Source organism: Phalacrocorax aristotelis, chromosome 6, assembly GCF_949628215.1.
Source record: "Phalacrocorax aristotelis chromosome 6, bGulAri2.1, whole genome shotgun sequence".
Classification (NCBI taxonomy): Eukaryota; Metazoa; Chordata; class Aves; order Suliformes; family Phalacrocoracidae; genus Phalacrocorax; species Phalacrocorax aristotelis.
In genome coordinates this window covers 42208523-42227502 of record NC_134281.1, presented here as the reverse complement: position 1 = coordinate 42227502, position 18980 = coordinate 42208523, and the positions used below count along the sequence as shown (strand labels likewise).

At 43.0% G+C, this 18980-nt stretch overlaps 1 protein-coding gene across 8 annotated transcripts in view; it reads right to left on the bottom strand.

Annotated features, from left to right (window-relative positions):
• Positions 1-1461: 1461 nt before the first annotated feature.
• DOCK7 (dedicator of cytokinesis 7) overlaps positions 1462-18980 on the bottom strand; it is a 107897-nt gene continuing 90378 nt past the window's right edge. For 4 of the 8 annotated variants that reach the window (XM_075097378.1, XM_075097381.1, XM_075097385.1 and 1 more), the window contains 11 exons: positions 18313-18505; positions 17018-17161; positions 15985-16116; positions 14946-14960; positions 9379-9504; positions 7907-7996; positions 6948-7184; positions 5788-5931; positions 4816-4922; positions 3577-3744; positions 1462-1972 (listed from right to left, as the gene is read on the bottom strand). In XM_075097378.1, the coding sequence (XP_074953479.1) occupies positions 1930-1972; positions 3577-3744; positions 4816-4922; positions 5788-5931; positions 6948-7184; positions 7907-7996; positions 9379-9504; positions 14946-14960; positions 15985-16116; positions 17018-17161; positions 18313-18505 (1399 nt within the window). In that variant the 3' untranslated portion in view covers positions 1462-1929. Of the gene's footprint in view, positions 1973-3576; positions 3745-4815; positions 4923-5787; positions 5932-6947; positions 7185-7906; positions 7997-9378; positions 9514-14945; positions 14961-15984; positions 16117-17017; positions 17162-18312; positions 18506-18980 lie in introns of all 8 variants that reach the window. The other 4 variants (XM_075097379.1, XM_075097383.1, XM_075097386.1 and 1 more) reach the window with 2 other exon arrangements.

Below are 18980 nucleotides of genomic sequence, written 5' to 3'. Positions count from 1 at the left end.
TCCACAGCCTCGTTAACATCCCCGGCCTTTGCAATAGGCTTTTCAAATGTCTCAGAGGGTGGGGGGAAGTCTCAGAGTAGTTTTTCTTTATGCAAGGAACTCCATGCAGGCTTTCCTGTGTTATAACCCATAACACGGAACTAGTTCAGGACTACTTGTGTTCAAGGGAATTGGTCAGCGACCAGCACCCCGAGAACAGCACCACTGCTATGTTGTTTTTGGAACAAAAGAGCATGGGAGGAGTGAAAATAGGCAGCACCGCTCTCCCTTCCCCAACACACGCCGTGGCCTGTGCCATCCTGCTGGGCACCATCCTGCCAGGGCAGGCCATGCACCTACAGCCCACAGTGGCTCTGAGACATGGTGCCTTTCCAGCCCTGCTCAGCAGGAAGAGTACAATCATCCTGCTACGAGCACAGTGTCAGGCAGCCGCTACTAACTTGAAATAAGTATCAGGAATAAAAAAGACTCTCACCACCCTAAAGCCTCCCTGCTGATGCAGAAGGGTGGGCACTTGCTGCAGCTACAGGTGCTAAAACAGAAGGTGCTGAACCCCAAAGAAACGCTCCCTCCCCAGCATCTTCCAACATACAGGAATGTGTGTATGTTAGAAGTGAAGTTAAAAACTATTCAGGTGTCAAAAGTCAAATGCTCACAAATTGGAAGTGATGATGTAGCGTCGGTTGCTATCTTAAAAGCTCACGTGTAAAACCAATTTTTTGTCTTACTTTTATATCTATAAAAATATATCAAATTTGGGTTTATCTATGTGCATGTATGCATATTTAGGTATTTATATATAGAAAGAATAAGCTTGTGTTTAATCACATACCACCTCTTTCAAAGGACCTTGTTCAATACAGAGAGGCAAAATATAAAGGAGTAAATTTAAGAGTTGTGTGCTCAGCTCCAGTTCTCATGTTTCCTTGAAGTGCTGCATTAGCCACTAAAATAAGCGCTGTAAAAGAAATGTTTTTCTTTACGTAAATAACATCACAAAGAATGTTTTCTATGTATCCTTTTAACTTAAACTGTGATATCATTTTCTGGTGGTTCTTCCCCATTAAATTAGTTTTTAAATTGAAAAAGGGACACAAAAAAGGAGTCTAGCTGCGTGAACACTGCTACGCTGAATTGTACTTTTAAGGTCACGATGAGATTACTCTGCTGTTTGGACTGCCTAGCTGCTGGAAATGACCATGTACACACAGCTGTCATGCTGAAACTCCCCTTCACTGGTACTGAAGGAGATAAAGTAGTAACAAGATGTGCCTCCATTCTTCTGATGGTTACAGCTGGAATTATTTTTCTTTGCAGCAATTCATATTCAGAGTTACAAAGGAAAAAGGATAGGGATAGTAAAAAAAATCACCACTGGGTTAAGAAATGTTACTGTAAGACTTACCTTTTCTGAACCTTTTTCCCAAGGATGGTGAGCTCTGAAGTCCAATGCACAGGGAATTAAAGTGTAAACATTCACATATTTAATAGTACCATCAAAATAACCATCATCACTACATTAAAAACTTCAAAAATGCATTTGTATATGGTCCTAATATAAATTAAATATATGAACTAGAAGTAAATAAATTTAACATTAGGCAATGCTATAAATAAAGGTAAATGCGTTTAGTGTACCTTTGAGTCATAAAAATGCCTTAAAAAACAGGTAAGTTTACAGCTTGTCACCAATACTCTGGATACCACTGTCATGATTTCTTTCAAACATTGATAAGTCTACATTTGACAATTCAGAATGATTTTTGGCCACTGAACACTTTGATGGAGGAAGAGGTGTGTGGGATGTCCAGGATGAAGTCCAAGTTTTATTTCACAATAAAACTTCTTTGATTCCCAGCGCTGATAACAAGGCTCTTTCTTTTCAAAACCTTAATTTTAAGTGCTTTTTTATTTTGGTTTTTAACTCGTTTAGATATCCATTTTGCGAAGGCTCATCCTGCTGAAGGAGTCTCTGAGGGAGAGAAAATACAATGATGAGCTCATATTTTCCACGATGAAATAAGAAGCCTTGTCAGCTGAATGATCCTGTACTTGTATTTTCTACAGCTAGCTACTACAAAAATTAAGTCCACTTATATTAACTCATTGCTTTTCAAATGAATTGGTTTTGGGTCTGTAACTGGGATCATTTAACTGCCCACGGTTTACTGACATGAAAGCTACAGGAAGTTTAATTCACGTGTACGTAGGGAAGCAGCACAAACCACCTGCACTACTGAAATCTTATTGAAGTCTTTCAAATAACTCTCTCAGTGGAATTTGCCTGCAATACCTGTATTAGACTCCCTGCACAGGCTGAATTTCACAAGATTAGAAAATAAGTACCATGACAAAACTGCTTGTGAGGTTTCCAGCTGGGTGGGAAGGGAAGCAGTGTTCCCCCCACCCATGCCCAGCCAGTGAAAACTGACTCCAGCAGAGAGCAGTTAGAACATGGTATGCAATCTGGGGAGAGCTTAAAAAGTCATGAACCTGGGTAATGAAGAAAGGCCGCCTTTCTGCAGTATTCAGCAGACAGAAAAACAGATCAAATTCAGCTACAGAAACAGCGCTAAGCACTGCTGTGTGAGCTAGGAACGCTCATTTCCTTCTTCATCCAGCACTAAATCTTGCTCTTTTTATAATGTAATTTTGCCAAGTTTCTCTTTTCACAACTTTTTTTTTTTTATGTTCTCCATTGCTCTTTACCTCTGAAAAACACTTACATGAGGAGAGGTTCAAAACCAGAGCTGTGTTCTCCTAAACCAATGGCATGGACATAAGCTGAAGTCCACATTCACAAATATCTCTTAAAGGGTCTGTCATTAAAAGCACCATCACTGTCCTGCTCGGCGCTAATGATGCTCCTTCCAAAAAATAATCCCCACCCCACTCACTGGTGTGAGACCACGATACCAGGGCAGTCTTGCTGGATTGTGCTAGCCCACCTTGCCGTCAGGGGACACACCAGGGGTTGTCAAGCCAAAGATTACATGGGTGGTACCTGCTGGGAAACACTTCTGCCCCTATTCTGGGAGCCAGAGCCTTGTTAGAAACTTAATGCACCCAAAGTCCCCCTTGCTCAGCCACAGCTGGTGCCATCAACTTACAGCACTATGGGCTCTGACCTGCTTCATACATTCCTAGTGGGGCTTTTATATTCAGTCTCATTGCAGACAAACAAAAAGCCCACACTCCAGGTGACTGGTCTTCCAGCGTCAAAGACTCTGACTGTTTTTCAACCCTGCCTGTCCCTGGAACTCCTCATTCCATTTCCACTGGGAACAAATGTGTCAAAGTCCTGCCACACTGAGAGTGGTTTTGAATCTAAATGGGATGCAGGATGAAAAAAAATTCTCACTGATTGGGAACAAAAGGAACCATTGCAAACACCACCTACCATAACTGCTGGGAAGGGGATGTGCTCTGAGGTCAGGACGGAAGGGAAAAGGCATGGACTCGGCCAAAAAAGCCATAATTGAAAACAAACAGATGTCACAGGTTCACCAGGAAGATCAGACAACCCGGTTCTATACCCTCCTTATCTCTGCTTAAAGAGTAAAATCAAATATCCACCTGTGGCAAGTGACTGGCAGCACTGCTTTATACAACTGTGGAATCTTTCTATTTATCAAAGGTTGGAGTGCTTCCTTTAATCGGTGATAATTCCTTTCAAGTTCTCGCTGATACTCCTTTTGGTCTGGACCGATCAGGCTCTTGTTCTTTCGCAGAGCATCTTCGCATCTAGAAAACAAAAGCCTGTGAAACTTGGGCACATAAAAAAGGACCTGCTTTATAGAGACTTGTTAATCTAATAGTACAAAAAAAAAATTCTATTATTCCGGGATGACACAAAATATCCTCCTCTATCTTGTCTTTTGGGTAATAAAGACTCAGCTAAACCAGTTGGTGTCCATGGGGAAAGGAGAGGGCGTCACATTTCCAATTTCCATTTCACTTCCAGAGTGGCAACTCCTTTTTAATTTTAATTTACTCTCCAGTTATGTTTACCTTCTCTGAAGAGAAATGAAAAGCTGATCTCCACATAGCCACTTCCAGTCCAAGAAGATTTAAAGATGGATCGATCTACTGCTTTCGCCAGGGAAGATTACTAAATAGCAGGCTACAAGACGTTTATCAGGAACTCTTCTACTTGGAAAGATGTCATTTTAACAAAGGGTATGAAAAGAACTGTATCATCAATGCTATTGATTCCCATATTACATATGGGAATATTACATTGCCACTGGATCTATTAGCATAGAACATTTTTATTTCAGTTATTTCTTTTTAATTCCTTGGTGCTTGCAAATGATGCTGGACTGAGACTGCAGTTCGCATTACTCAAGAGGAAAGCAGAGCAGCCAGCACATTTCTTGACAATTCTGCCAGCATGCTTCCACTCCGTTTGGAGAAACTCACTTCAGAAGGAAATTAAACCTCCTGGCCAATACAGCAGTTTCTCCTGACACTGCCAAGCTGTGAGTTCATTTCTGCCGGCGTGGCTAGTTGTGTTTTCTGAAACAGGAACACTTGGTCACAACTGAACTGTGATCACTAATTCATTCCTGATAAAGAGCAAAGCTAAATAACTTCAGCCATTTGATCTGACTTAAGTCATGGACCTGCGCCACCAGAAAAACAGGGAACCAACTGGGCAGCCGAGGAATACAGATGCATATGAAAACTGGACAGATGGAGTTACAACATGAATACTCATCTCTCCCAGTACCCCCTGTGTTACTGTACATGCTCCTGTCTGGTGTGGTAGTAACAACTGCATCTGTCAGGTAGTTTGAAGATAATACTCCATACCTTTTTGTGAAGTCTTTGAAACAGAGCCGTAGTTTGTTATGATGTCTGAAGAGCTTTGGATCATTGGGTATTTCAGACAAGAAAACTTGGGCAACTTCTAATGGTCCCTTTAGGAGCAGAAGAGAAAAAGTAAGTTTCTTGGAACCATCTGTCATATCTAATTGCTGGAGACACTTCATGCGCATATAAACATTTGTAAAATGTAGCATTCCATTACAGAATGCATCTCGAAGAATTGCAGCTGATAAATCTGGCATAAATCACCAAACATCGCGACAACTGAATCTGTTTTAGGTTTAGGTTTTTTTTAAAATAAAACTCTGCTTTTGGAAAACAGTGTGAGTAAATGCAGATTGTACATTTGTTTTCTCTTATAAAGACTTGACAAAGTTTGCTCAACTCACAACTAAGACAAAGTTTAAACAATGCAAATGGAACCAAGGAAGTGTTTGCCAGCACTGCAAACTCAACCCAGAACTTGAATGTCCAGCTGATTTTTTTTTTCCAGCTTGTGCATTAGAAGAGCTTTACTCATACTCACTCAGTTTTATTCCATTCACTAGTTTTGCTTTCCTTTTTGTCCAAAATCCACTGCAGGACACAATACCACTTCCACCCACCAGAGCCTGGCTAGCCAAAGGGAAAGTAATACTTAATACTTTTTTTTTTTTTAAAGGGAGGAGAAGCAGGCAGAAACAACTGCAAATGCCAGGAAGGAGTCGGTAACTGGGAGACGAGAGCTGTCTTTTCTCAGCCACTTTCCAGATCTAACTGCATTTTCAGGACTCTTACTCAAATAGCAAAGTCACTGAGAGCAGCTGGTCTAGACCCACTGGTGACCTTAAACACATCCCACAGACTGAATGGGGAAAAAATCCAAGGCAATTTAGAAATAAGGCCCAACGCTTAGCATCCACTGTGCTGAGCAACAAGCACTACTCCAGTGTCTCCATCTTGGACAGCGATCCTCACCTGATTTACTGTGGTACCTACTGATCCTTGTAGCACCATCTGCAGCATCTTTGGGTCCGCAGGATCTTGGTGTGTTGCAAAAGCTAATTCCTGTGTTTTCTTCTGCATGTCCTCTATGGCAACTTCAATGGGCGTCAAAATGATCTAAGCAAGTAGCCAGAATAGAGGATGCTTGTTATGGCTGAGACTGTCAACCAAACACATGCTTTCAGAAACACCAAGGTCACTTTAGGGTAGCATACTGAAGTGATGGAAGACACCAACAGGACCGACAGTCCAGACAGAAGCACTTTAGAAATGCATCCTTTTAGTCTTGGTTTAGGAACATCAAGAAAATATTTGATTTTTAAATGCATTTCTACATCTGGGTACTCAAGAGTTTTCCGAGATTGCTTCTGAGGAGGCAGACTTGTGTCCTTTGTGGTCACTGCAACCAACTACCCAGAGTTACAGCACTACGTCAGTGCTAAAACACCTGTAGATTCTCTGCCTTGCATGTAAATGCATTTTTCACTGTGCCCCAGGCATCACATCAGTTCCCACCTACCCCTGAAAAATTAACATAGCTTTGGGATAAACCTCTCTGTAAGGCCTGAGGACCCCACTGGCCTGAGTCCGTTGAGGCCATGCAAGTGAGCTGTAACACAGAACAACAGGACACATTTTTCAAGCAGAATGGAAGGCAGCAACCTGCATTACTACAAAGCTCACCAAGGGCCCTTGTGTATACCAGCTGCTGTGAGCTGCATACACTGGTGAAAGAGGTGGCAGGATATACCACATTTCTCAATTGGTGTGCTTTTAGTTTAGGTTGAATAGGCACCGGGAAAAGTTCAATAGAAAGAAGGCATTCTTATAATCAAAATAAAGGGGTCTCGTGCACAGTCCCTGCAGTGAACAGACAGGGCAGCTCACAACGGCATCATCTGCTCTTGCTCTCTGCTGAAATTCTGCATCTTTAGCAGAGGGCGGGAAAGTAGACTAGCGATGGCCTGGAGGGTGCATCTGTGTTAATGTGACGGTGCGAAGGGACATGGCCGTGCTATCAAACTACACATACAATAGTACATTATGCATGAGTTTTGGCAACATCCGCTTCCCTTAGTCTTGTATAATATTTCCCTGCAAACACAGGAAGCCCCTGAGACTGCAGGCCTCACCTCCTCTTTGTGGATGACATTTATCCTAGTTTTAATGTAAGGGAAAGCATGGGATGTCGTCAGGATTGTTTTGCGCTTGAACTGCTCATGCAGCTCCCCATGAGCTCGGCCATCCAGCGTGAAGGGTGTGCAGTACATGAAACGCCGCAAGTTGTAGTTTTTGTCGAAGTAAGTTATCCTGTCCTTCATCTCGTAAGTGTCAAAGTATGGCTCCACGTAGGTTATCTGAATGTAGGCCTGCAGGAAAGAACCCAGGTGTGCACAGTGAGGTACAGCGCCAGAGGAGAAGAGCTGACTCCTACGCCCTGCTTTTTAGCAGTGCAATAACCCAGCTTGCTTTCTTTCCTCCTCAAGCCACCTCTGGAAGAACTAGGACTGTTTTTTGCCTTTACTCAGGAAAATCACACTCTCACTGACAGGGGCTACGGGTGCTGGTAGCTGCTCAGCAGCTTCTGGACTGGATAAAATACAGCTCACTGCCCCTCTCCTCTCATGCTATTCACGTGAAGTGTTTCTGTCCTTTCCTTGCAGATGATGCCCTGCCCTAAGCTGCAGTCTTGTCTCCTTGGGCATGCTCCTGTTATTTCTGCTACGTTTAAAGGACTTGGCACAAGAATGACAAAATGCTGCAGCTGCAAAAAAAACAGAGGCCAGAGAATGGCAAACTCCCTTCCTTGCACTCAGTGGAGACTACAGAGAAAGGCAAATGCAGCCTGGGCCTCTGCTGTCCTCTTATCTCCTACCTTCCCACCAAACACTACAAGGACAAGGAATAAAATGGCTAATTCTGCATTCCTTTGCTGGGATGATTCTTCCCAACTCTCATCCTAAGCAGTCACGAGATGCTCTGTATGTGGATTTCATTGCTTGCTTGGTGAAATTCAGGCCTGGATTTGTTCCACTGTGTTTGCATACACTCAGGGCCAGTTCTACTTCTAAACCTGTACTTGTGTTCTTACCTTGTTCGGATCTAGTTTACATTTGTCCACAGGGTTTGAGTCCTTAATCACTTCAAGCACATCTTCACCAAACCGTTCTCCATAAAATCCCTACAATCAAGAGCAAATGCATTGAAAGAAACCATCAAATGCAGCCATCAGAGATAGGGATTGGAGAGACGAAGGCATATTCTGGGGAGGTGAAGCTCCACATGCCTTCAACAGTAGCTGTGCCAGGGCCAAATGTGATCTGCTGAACTTAGGAGAATTAAATCAGTTGCATTCCAGTGGCAACAGGAAAAAAACAAGCCTAATGCCCTGGAAGGCAGGAGAACTTGGGAGCCTTCCAATTGCATGCACACACACTGTATGGCTCTGAACAAGCCATTTGAGCTTGCTGTGTGTCTGTGAGCTCAAATGAAAACTGGGGTCAATATGGGATCTGCCTGGAAATCAGGTGCCACATCAGACCACAGCTTTGCTGGGCTGGGTGAATGGGTGAACTCAGTTTCATGCGCTTACACCTCAAACAACGCTGCTGCTTTCAGTGCAACGTGACAGCAGCTGAATTGTTGAGAGCAACATGACATCAGATATATTCTAGCAAATAAAATAGGGCCAGGTCTGCCCTCTGGCCCTATGAACAAGTACCACGGCACAGCCTAGAGCCATGCTGCTAAATGCTGTTGCTCTCCCACTGGGGATGGCCTCATCTGTCCACAGTGCTTACTGGGAACAGTCTCTTGACCCATATTGTCCCCCAAACTGTGCTAAGACATTATCTAGACACAAGTTAGTTGGCACAAAACCAGGCCAGACTAACCATTACACAGTACAGATGATCACTGGGTGGTACCTGGAGCTGCACCCAAGCCCTGGTTAGATTAATCAGAGTTGCCTTTGCTCATTCACGGCTGAAACAAACTTCAGACCTGTGATGTCCCACTTCAGGGGCTCTGAAATTCAGCCACCTTAAGAGGGCTCAATCTCTAGGAGAGAGGAACACGATGTAAAGGCAACAAAATGACAGAAAAATGCAATACTTTCTGAAAGTCAGATCCTGAAAGGCATCTCAACCTTTTTTCAAGCCCATTTACACCAGGCAGATGAAGAGAAATGCAAACACAGTACGATATGCCACAAACTCAAATGATCATAGCAGGTCTGCAGCTCTTGCTGCAAGATCAGGGAAACCCTGTGGGACTCCTCTCCCTGCATTCCTCCTGCCTCCTGCAAAGGTGGCACCGGCAAGAGGACAGGAGATATCAGGCCCAACTCTGGGTCACTGCATGGGGCTCTGCAAACTGTTTTGCCAAGTGACTGTCTAAGCTCAGCCTTGCATCAGGCTCCAAGAGGCACAGTGCTGGTTTTGCCCAACTATTTTCATTTCCGCCACTTCCTGTAATTTGGCAACACAGCTCTTAAATAACTTACGCAAAATAATTAAACTGCAACTCACAGACAGAATCTGAGGTCAGCCACAATCATCTCACCTCGAGCCTATGGGAAATTTCAGCTAACTTTGTTATCGCAGGTTCCTTGTAAACAAATTCTTGCTCATCCAGGTCTCCAAATTTAGTTCCATAAAAACCAACCCGGAAGTAGGTGCCAAACATCCTCTTTCCATCCTAGGTTTGGAGAAACAAAAGGTTATTTCAGTGTGGAGACATGCATACCCTCAAGCATGGCTGCAGACAGGCTCCTGAATTTATGCAAAATAAAAAAGAAATTAAAAAACAAGGTATAAAATAGAAAGAAAGAAGGGAAAGAAAAACACACCTGGAACTCAGCATGAACGAATTTAGCAGCAAACACCACAATGAAATTATAAACTAACATGGAATTATATGGATCAGTTACGACCATTAGCCCAACCCTGCAATGACTTTTCCCACCCCAGGAGGAGTCTGGAGGTGTTGGATGTCTCTGAGGAACAGTCAAAGGCAAGTCCCTTCATTTGGGTCATTATTTCAGGCTCTCCAAATCCTATGCATACACTCCTTAGCCTGGTCCAGAGACTGCAGGCACAGGAGGTATGGGGAAGTCCAGTTGCTGACAGCCTGCGGCACGCAGGGAGGATATTGCACGCAGACACCCTGAAAATTACCCACACCAGAGCCCCCATAACCCACTCTCAAGTAACTGCAGGATTGGGCCGAAGTCAATGTCCAGTTCGCTCACACACACAAGTGCTTTTTAAATAGCATGTCAACTGGAAGGTGTTACATTCCCTTCTAGTAACTAATGTCTAGTACAGAGGGCCAAAGTCACTCCTGGTGAAAGCAGATGCAATCAACTGTATCATGTACCTGCTTCCATTTGAGCCAGTGGTGAATTTGGCCCAGAAATGCAACAAAAGTAGAGAAACAAAGTTTTTTACTGCAAAAGTAACAAAGAAAATCTGATTAAGAGGCAGAGAGAAGAAAAATGCTTTAAAAATAAATCACACATTTGATTTTGTTAAAAAAAAAAAAAAAACACAAAACAAAAAAACCAAAAACACGTTGCATGCACAAACCAGAAATGCCTTTCAGCAAGAAACTCTAAAATGTTCACCTTTACTCTCATGAGAAAGTGTGATGTAGTATACAACGCTCAATGTTTCTGAATCTGGGCTAGTGTTTGTTTTCAAACAGCACTTACAGACGTCCTGGCTGCCACATACGTTTTGGTTTTTTGGGTTTTTTTTAAGTATTTTGCTATGGCAAAACTTATCTTTTGTGGTGATGGTGAACATGATCTATGGAAGGCAATGGGGATAAATAAGCCAAAGTAAAATTAAAAAAACCCTCAGGCAAACTCAAGACTGGAAAAAGCACTGTCACGACAAGCCACTGCCTTCTCCTGGCCTGAAGGAAACTGGGGTGTCATGCTGGAGCTGCCCAGGCACAGCTCAGCTCCTTTCGCCAGAGGCACAGCCAGAAGGATATGGCATTGCCATTTTGGGGCGAGGGCTGCTGCCCATCCCAAGCACCTTCAAGATGGCAAAGCTCACCAATGCACAGCTCTGAAGTGGAAGTGAAACCTGAAGTGACCAGAGCCAGCAGCAGCCTTTCTTAATACACACAAGCCACATCTTGGCTTTACTATGGGACATTGGCAGACACAAATTCACTGGCTCTGCTCCAGCAAGTGCGTAGACACATGCTCCAATTTAAAAAAACATGGAGTTGCACCGAGAGCTGCTCATATGCTTAATGTGGCGTGGGTGGCTCCTTGGACCCCTGCACTAGCCCATCCCTCCAAGCACCCCTATTCCAGAGAGGGGCTTTTATTCAGCCCCACATGCCAGCATAGACTACAGGGTTTTGTCACACCACAGCCATCTCCAGAAGCACCTCCTAGGGTATGACACTCAGCTGCAAAACTATTACTGTTTTACTGGAAGTAACATCTGGCAACATCTGGGAGGTATTTCCCTGGACTCCCTGTCTTTCTCTGGTGCCCATCCCTCTGGACCCATACGGGAATGAGCAGCCTACTGAACCCTTAATTTACTCATCACTACCTTTTCAAAGCCACAGTTTTGGACATTGCTAAAATCCCTCAACACCCAGCATCTCCAGCTTCCTGTGCTGTTTTTTTCCAATTCAATCTCAATGTTACAGGCAGAAGACTGTGATTCTAGAGCTCCTTTCTCAAAGCACTTCCCAAGGTAGCACCATGTCCGCCCAAGGGGAACTGCCATGCGAAACATCTCCCCAAATCTTACACAGGGCCTTGGCATGCTCCATGTGGAAGTTGGTGGGATTCTGCCCCGACCCATGGGCACAGGGCAGGCCCTAGCGATGGAGGACACGCTGCTGCTCTTCTAACTCATGTGTTTTTTCCTACCTATGTGGCAAGTCACTTTCAGGCTATGAAGTGTTTGCAGAACCTGGCCCCCACAACGTATCTGCCATGTGGACATCTGCCCAGACACCTATTTGTTACAGTGTACATTTATGTTGCTGCAAAAATAACAGTGAGTGAGGTAGAAAATGCCCTCTGTTGATCAGCGTCAATTAATAAGGAGTTCTGGTGGCATTTAGTAAATGCATAAAATAAGAGTAATGGGGCACTGGGAAATCCCAGGAGTAGTAGCAGCAGGGAAGCCTGGTGAGATTCAGTGCCTTGTGTGAAAGGCAGCTCCCAACTTACGTACTTGTTTCATTGTCATGAAGACCAGCTGCACTGCATTCTCCTGATAAATCCAGTTGCTGAAACTTGGTTATGAAAAGGATCCCAAGGAGAAAAGCCAGCAGTGAGGAGCACCAGTTAGCTCCTAATGCGACAGAAGCATCTCCCCCAGAAAGCCCTGCATCCATCAGCCACAAAACACATATGACTCATGTTGGGAGATCTGTAGCTGGAAGTAAGGGGCTGGAAACACACTCCTCCAGCAGAGTGACCACCTACAGGCTATTCCTTACCTCACATAAACATTCAGTAGCTACCAGCCCCGAGATTAGGAGAGATCAATTTCTTGCCTGGCCTTAAGAGTACAGAATGGATCTGTACTAGGATCTTTTAACTGCAATTTAGCCAATACCAAAGTCTATCTAATCACAGTACTGAAAACAAAACAAATAACTTAAAATACTCCATGGTCTTGTTTCTGAAAAGAGCTAAAAATGCAGATATGAGGGAGAAATTATTAAAAGCATTTTATCTCCTATTATTTTATGAAAAATAATAGGTCTTTGGGAGGAGAAGAGAATGAAGGTGAACACTGAATAGCCATTACAGAATTGGCAGAGCAGATAACAGCCATCATGATTTATGAAGGTTCATGATTTGTTATTATGCATGGTAAATACCTTTCAAAATTGCTGGGAATAAAGTTTTAGAGTTATCTCTTGCACGCACACAAAAAGCTTTGCCAACAATATTTGAAAAATCAGACACAAGAGTGATCATCTGCTTTCTTCACCAAGACCAACACAGCAGCAGCTGCCTGAGGGCAGAGTCAGACCGAAGTATGCAGGAATAAAAGTAACTCCTTCATACACACTCTGCAGAATGCAAAATCCAACCAACTTTACCAAACTGAGCACTGTCCTCTTCCTGCTCAATTTTAACCCAAGGTCCTTTGCAGTGTTGCCAACTATTACAAGTCTTCCAATACTGATTTTTTGTAAGTACCAGTTCCTGGAGTCCTGCTAGTCGATGGCAACCTCACCCTGCATACTTTAAAAAGTATTTTTGAATTCTCATGGCAGAGCATGAAAAGATTTTTCCTCACAACTTTCCTAACTGGAAAGTAAACAAAAAGAATTAATTCAACATTTATTCAATGAACAAACACACAAGCAGAAAAACCCACCACTTGGTATGTTTAAGCAGGTCTCAGAAATGCATTGGTGCCAGACTCAGGATACTTCAGTGCTTGTAGTTGGCAATACTACTTTCCTTGTGACAAGAGGAGGGGTCCTGCTGTTGGCATAGCTCTTTGGTAAAACGAAATTGGGGTTTCCACAGTGTAAAACAAAAAAACCAAAAAGGGGGAGGGGGGAGAGAAAGGCGGGGGGAAAAATTCCACAAGTAGGAACTTACCACAACAGACAATAGTAAGAGTGGGGAGGAGGGTCAGCAACCAGGGCAATAGAGGAGAAAACAGAAAGTATTTAATTAGGGAAATTCCAAAAAACAAACAAGCAGCAAATTGGCAGCAAATAAACTTTAAAATAAAAAAGGGTGAGCATCAATTAAAGTATTTAAAATAAAGGAAGAGGGCAAAACATGCAACAAACCTGAAAGCTACAAAGCACAAAGATCAGAAAAAGTGTGGCAATGAAGGAGCACGATGACAGACGAGAACAGAAACCATGGGTGTCTTTTACCATGCAGTAAAACATGACTGAGTGATGTTAGAATCATAACCAATGACAGGATTTTCTTCAGGGGTCGATTTAGGGGCAGACTAATCAAAATAGATGCTCACAGGCCTTCACATTTGTTGGCTATTGAACACAGATCATTTACACTTCTACGACACGTACTCTGGATTGCTGTGCTGCCTCGTCTGCTAGGACTTTTCAAAGGAACAAGCAAACGATTTACAGGGCCAGCCCCTAAGTGTCAGGGGTTACTTTTAAGCTACTGAATTTAATTTCTTGCTAGGCCAGAATTAAAACTGACGTTCAGACATCATCAGCCCAAATTATTTGCATCACACAATGCAAGAGAACTTTGTTCTTGGCCCCAGTTTGGGAAGCGTGGGCTTAAATGCTCTCCTGTGGTGGAAACATGGAGTGAGATGGCCCATACTGAGTTGCCTGATTCACAGAAAAGCAGAGATTAACTGGACAGCTGAAGGCTAAGCAAATAATGTAACAGCATATTCACAAAACATTTAAAATGTCTTCTGAGACCTCTTGACGCTCATGTACCCACTGTGTTGACTGGACTAGGGCCTGAGTTATCAAACCTGCTGTGCTGTGTGTGACTGTGGATGAAAGAGACTGCTTTGTCTATTTTTAACCCAAATGCGTGCTTCTCGTGGTGTATGTTGTAGAAATGTGAGCAAAGCGCCTGTACAAAAATCAAAGCAGCAAAACTGACTCCAGTTAACACAACCGAACTATTTTACTGCCAGATAAACAGCTACATAACAAATTGATTGTTCTTAAATGAACAGAATGAAGCAGCCTATTCTCTGAGATATGGCCTGCACATGCAGTAAACCAGTTTTGTGTTTCAGTACCTCTGAGCATTATTGCTTAAATCGACCCCTGCGGGTGGGGTGAAAATATGGTATGAAGGGATGATATTCTGTGTCAATGCTGATGAAAAGGAATATAAATAAATTATAAAAACGAACTAGTGATGGTACAGTGGCTCATTCACCAAAGAACCTCATTAGTGGAACACATCAGCATCCATGCACTACCTACAGCTTCTTATGAAGAATTTCCTACTACGACCACAATCAGTTTATTGGTATTTCTTTGGTTAATGAATTGTTTTAACAGCAGACAGCAACAGAAATACCCACAACTAGCACATGTGGGCAAGCATTGGCGTGAGTCATCTGAAAAATCTATTAGTGTTCTTTACTAACTAAAATGGATTTACCTACCTCCCAGCCAGTACTCTGTGTAATAAAAAGTAAAAAGCGCATGTCACAGAAACCAAAAAAAAAGTTTCAAAGGCCAAAACATGACCATCAATGTAAGGTATCATAAACCTGAAATGGTTTCAATGATTATAAGTCATCATGCATATAAAATGGCCTTCTCTGGCCTAGGATACTCAATGATTGTCCTTTATTGGTACACTTAACCTCAGGAATCTGGCAATGCCAGAACACAAAGAAAACCACCAGACTCTCAGCTAGATCCTATGAAATTGATGCACTAACCAACATCTGCTGAGCAGCTGATGGCAGCATAAGGGCAACTACAGCAACAGACAAATGATGTACCCATCAGCCCATGACCAGAAAGCTGGTTGCGATGAGGGGCTTGGAGTAGCTCTGGCATGTACTGGAGGAGGGTCTGTCGAGTGCTTGCCTGCCCTGACAGAAAGGCATGCACCCAACCGGCCTCTCCCAGAAGATAACATGTGCTTCTTGAGAGTTGCCAAGTGCTCTCATTTCCTGCTTAGCTGAGGTCAGTTGAGCTTTGTGAGGGCTGACAACTTCTGATGTCTCTCATCAAATGCTCAGCACCTAAGCTGGTGGGTTTTGCACCATCAAAGTTTAGAAAGGTTCCTTCAATTATTTATCCACCATACGAATAGACAAATAAAAACCAACCCAACTTTACCCACCAGGCTAAAGGCAAGATACAGTGTTTTTCCAATAAATATAGCATGCAAAATACAGGTGAAAGTAACATCTGAAAGGATAAACTGACCGATGATTGGAAGTTTTAACTCTTGGATGTTTCTGAAGTTACAGTGGAACTTAGTATGTGATGTCTCTCATGTTTCTCACGTAAAATGTCCAGAGATAAAAAAATCCTGTTAGCAATCCTTGCATTTACTGTGGATCACCATTTGACAACTCCTATGTAATCTGATTAAAATGTTTTTTCCTTAATGGGTAGTTTTTATTTGCACTGAGCATTTGAAGTTTCTTCACAATTCATATTGCAGCTGAAAATTAGAATTATTACCTGGTGAACAATCTTGCTGAATGCTTCTTGGAGTTTACCATGAATAGTAGATAGCTTCTTGGCATCTCTATTAGCTTCATGAATAGGAATAAGGACTTTGTAAACCTCATTAACTGCTTCATACATGCCAGCCTACAAAAATAAGGTCCATCAGATCGCTCCATCAATTTAACAGCAAGAACAATACATACTACCAGCATTTAAATTATAAAACTGCAAAATGAAAAGGTGGCACTGTGATGTAATCAGCACCTTTTCTTAAAATATACCCATACATGAATGGAATAAAATCCCCAGTCACCTTTGGAATCAAGAGCCTACTGTATTACACATTGCTACTAACAGATGAGATTATTAACAGAGTCAAAACTGGAATATTTTGGATGGATATACACACAAGAGCACAACAAGCTAAACAGGATCCTAACCAAATCCATGGGAATAAAAATTAAAGCTTAAGGGCACTGTACATAGTCTTTTATTTAGTGCATCTTCAACCTAAGTGACTTCAACTTTTGGCACTCCATGAGATGGGCTTTCCTTAGGATGTCTGTAATGGAGGAGGTCCAGCCCATCACAGGCAGGGGTTCTAGGTCTTTGCTCTGGAATTACCACTGCTTGTACTTCAACCCATTGAATGATGTTTCATATTGTGTTGTGGGAAATAATTCACTTGCTTTCCTTGGTTTTTGATGGATAGACTACCACCAGCTCATTAATGCAGCTCACATAAAGCTCTCGGCCCACTCTTTTTGAAGAGGAGGGAAAACATTACTGCCTTTCTTTACTGTTGTGAACTCCCAAATGTACAGTGTTGAAGTGAAAGACACTGGAAACACACAAAGGCCTCTTGGTCCCAGAACCCATCCTTTGCACAGTTTACTCCAGAGGGCAAACCAAGCTGTCTTGAACAACTAAAACTCCATGCGAATTCAGTGGTTACAATAGAGTTATACACAGAGAAAACGTTTTCCTTCATAATGCCCAGCAGTGTAAGACTGCTGAAGAAGATAAAGAAATTAAAGTCTTCTACCATGGAGAAAGACGCTGCAGCCTGTTCCAGCAGTCCCACCAGACCAGCTTCTGTAAAATACTTTCCGGAACAGATACCTTCTTCATCTGGTGATACAACATCATCGGAAACTGCTGACTCTTCCAAAACATTAGAAGATATGTTCTAAGGAAATATAATGCAGATAAAATATTTTTACTGAATTTAAACAACGTTCAAAACTCTTAATACTTTGAAAGGCAGCTGATTTTCAATCAAGTCCTAACATTTTTTAAAGAGGCAGCTTTCACATGCATTTTGTTTAATTTCCTTCTGAACCAGCAGGGTACTTCAGCACATGCTTAAACCAACTGGACCGGACCACCTACACGTTCAAAGCTAAGGATGTGCTTGTTTGCTCTACTCAGTAATGCCCTGCTTAACATTACTAGTCACAGGAACCACCTTCATCAACTGCACACACTAAAAAACGATTAGATCAAAGAGGGTAAAAAACCCATGACTTAAACAGAGAAATAAAAAGAACTGGATTCACTGAGTACTATGGATATAGAGACTTAGGGGAACCAAGACAGTCTTCAGGCATAATAAACATTTGCAGAAGTTGCTGTAACAAAAGGGCATCACCAGCAGAGATAAAGAAGTCACTCTCCCACTCTACTCAGTGCTTGTCAGGCCACACCTGGAGTGCTGTGTACAGTTCTGGTCCCTCCTATACAGAACAGTTGCGGACAGGCTGGAAGGGGTCCAGAGAAGGGCCACCAAGAAGATCAGAGGACTGGGATGCCTGCCATATGAGGATAGGCTGGGAGAACTAGGTTTGTTCAGCCTTGAGAAAAGGAGGCTTAGAGGGGATCTCATCACCGTGTACCAGTACTTAAGGGGTAGCTACAAAGAAGATGGAGACTCCCTTTTTACAAAGAGTCACATGGAGAGGACAAGGGGGAATGGACACAGTTGCTCTTGGGGAGATTCTGATTGGACACGAGAGGGAAATTTTTCACAGCGAGGACAGTCACCCATTGGAATGATCTCCCCAGGGAAGTGGTTGACTTGGCCACATTGGACACTTTTAAGACTCAGCTGGACAGGGTGCTGGACCATCTTGTCTAGACTGTGCTCTTCCTAGAAAGGTTGGACTAGATGATTCCTGAGGTCCCTTTCAACCTGGGATTCTGTGATTCTGTGACTCTCCCCAAAACGGATTAAGTGCAGTATGAGTATGTAGGCAGAGTAATACCAGGCACATGGAGATACTCAGTATCACACCAGCAGATGACACAACCCAAAAGTACATTACGGAGAAAAATTCCTACCTGAAATGTAACACACCCTACAGGGAGGTATTTTCGGTCTTCCAGCATGCTTAGATATTCAGCCACCAAGGCTGCAGAGTGGACCAGGCACTGGGCTGATTCGGCGTGATTGCTCCTCTCAGAGTGCTTTCCAGCCATGTTCTGCAGCCATGTCAGGCGCAGGTCAGGGGAATTCTGATAGCCCTTTGCTATCCTAATTGAAAAGAAAACCTCTGTGATTAGCATTTAGTTACTTCTGCTTAAGTAACAACCACCCTCAGTGTTAGGTTATCTAGAAAAACACAAGATAAGAAGCTATGTAGATGGAAAGTTACCCTAGATTATTTTATAGATTTCTGAGCCAGTTAGTGGCGGGCAAGCAACTCCAGCTACCCTCTGATGACAGGATGCTTTTATGGATAACTGCTGAAGACCTTGACCAAAGTCATAGTTCACTTGGAGACTGGTAGTAAGCCAAACACGAGGGGCAATCAGAGCAGACCTGCCTGGTTGCTTACGACAAAATCTCTGCCACCTTCTAACAAGCCTTCAGGACCATTTGTGCAGATAACACCATGCAATTTGGTAGTTGGAATCTTAACATGGCTCCAGAATATCTTTTGCATATGGAGACAATCATATATACGACCACCAAAAAGCCTTTTGTGCAAGCAGGTCCTGGAAGATCG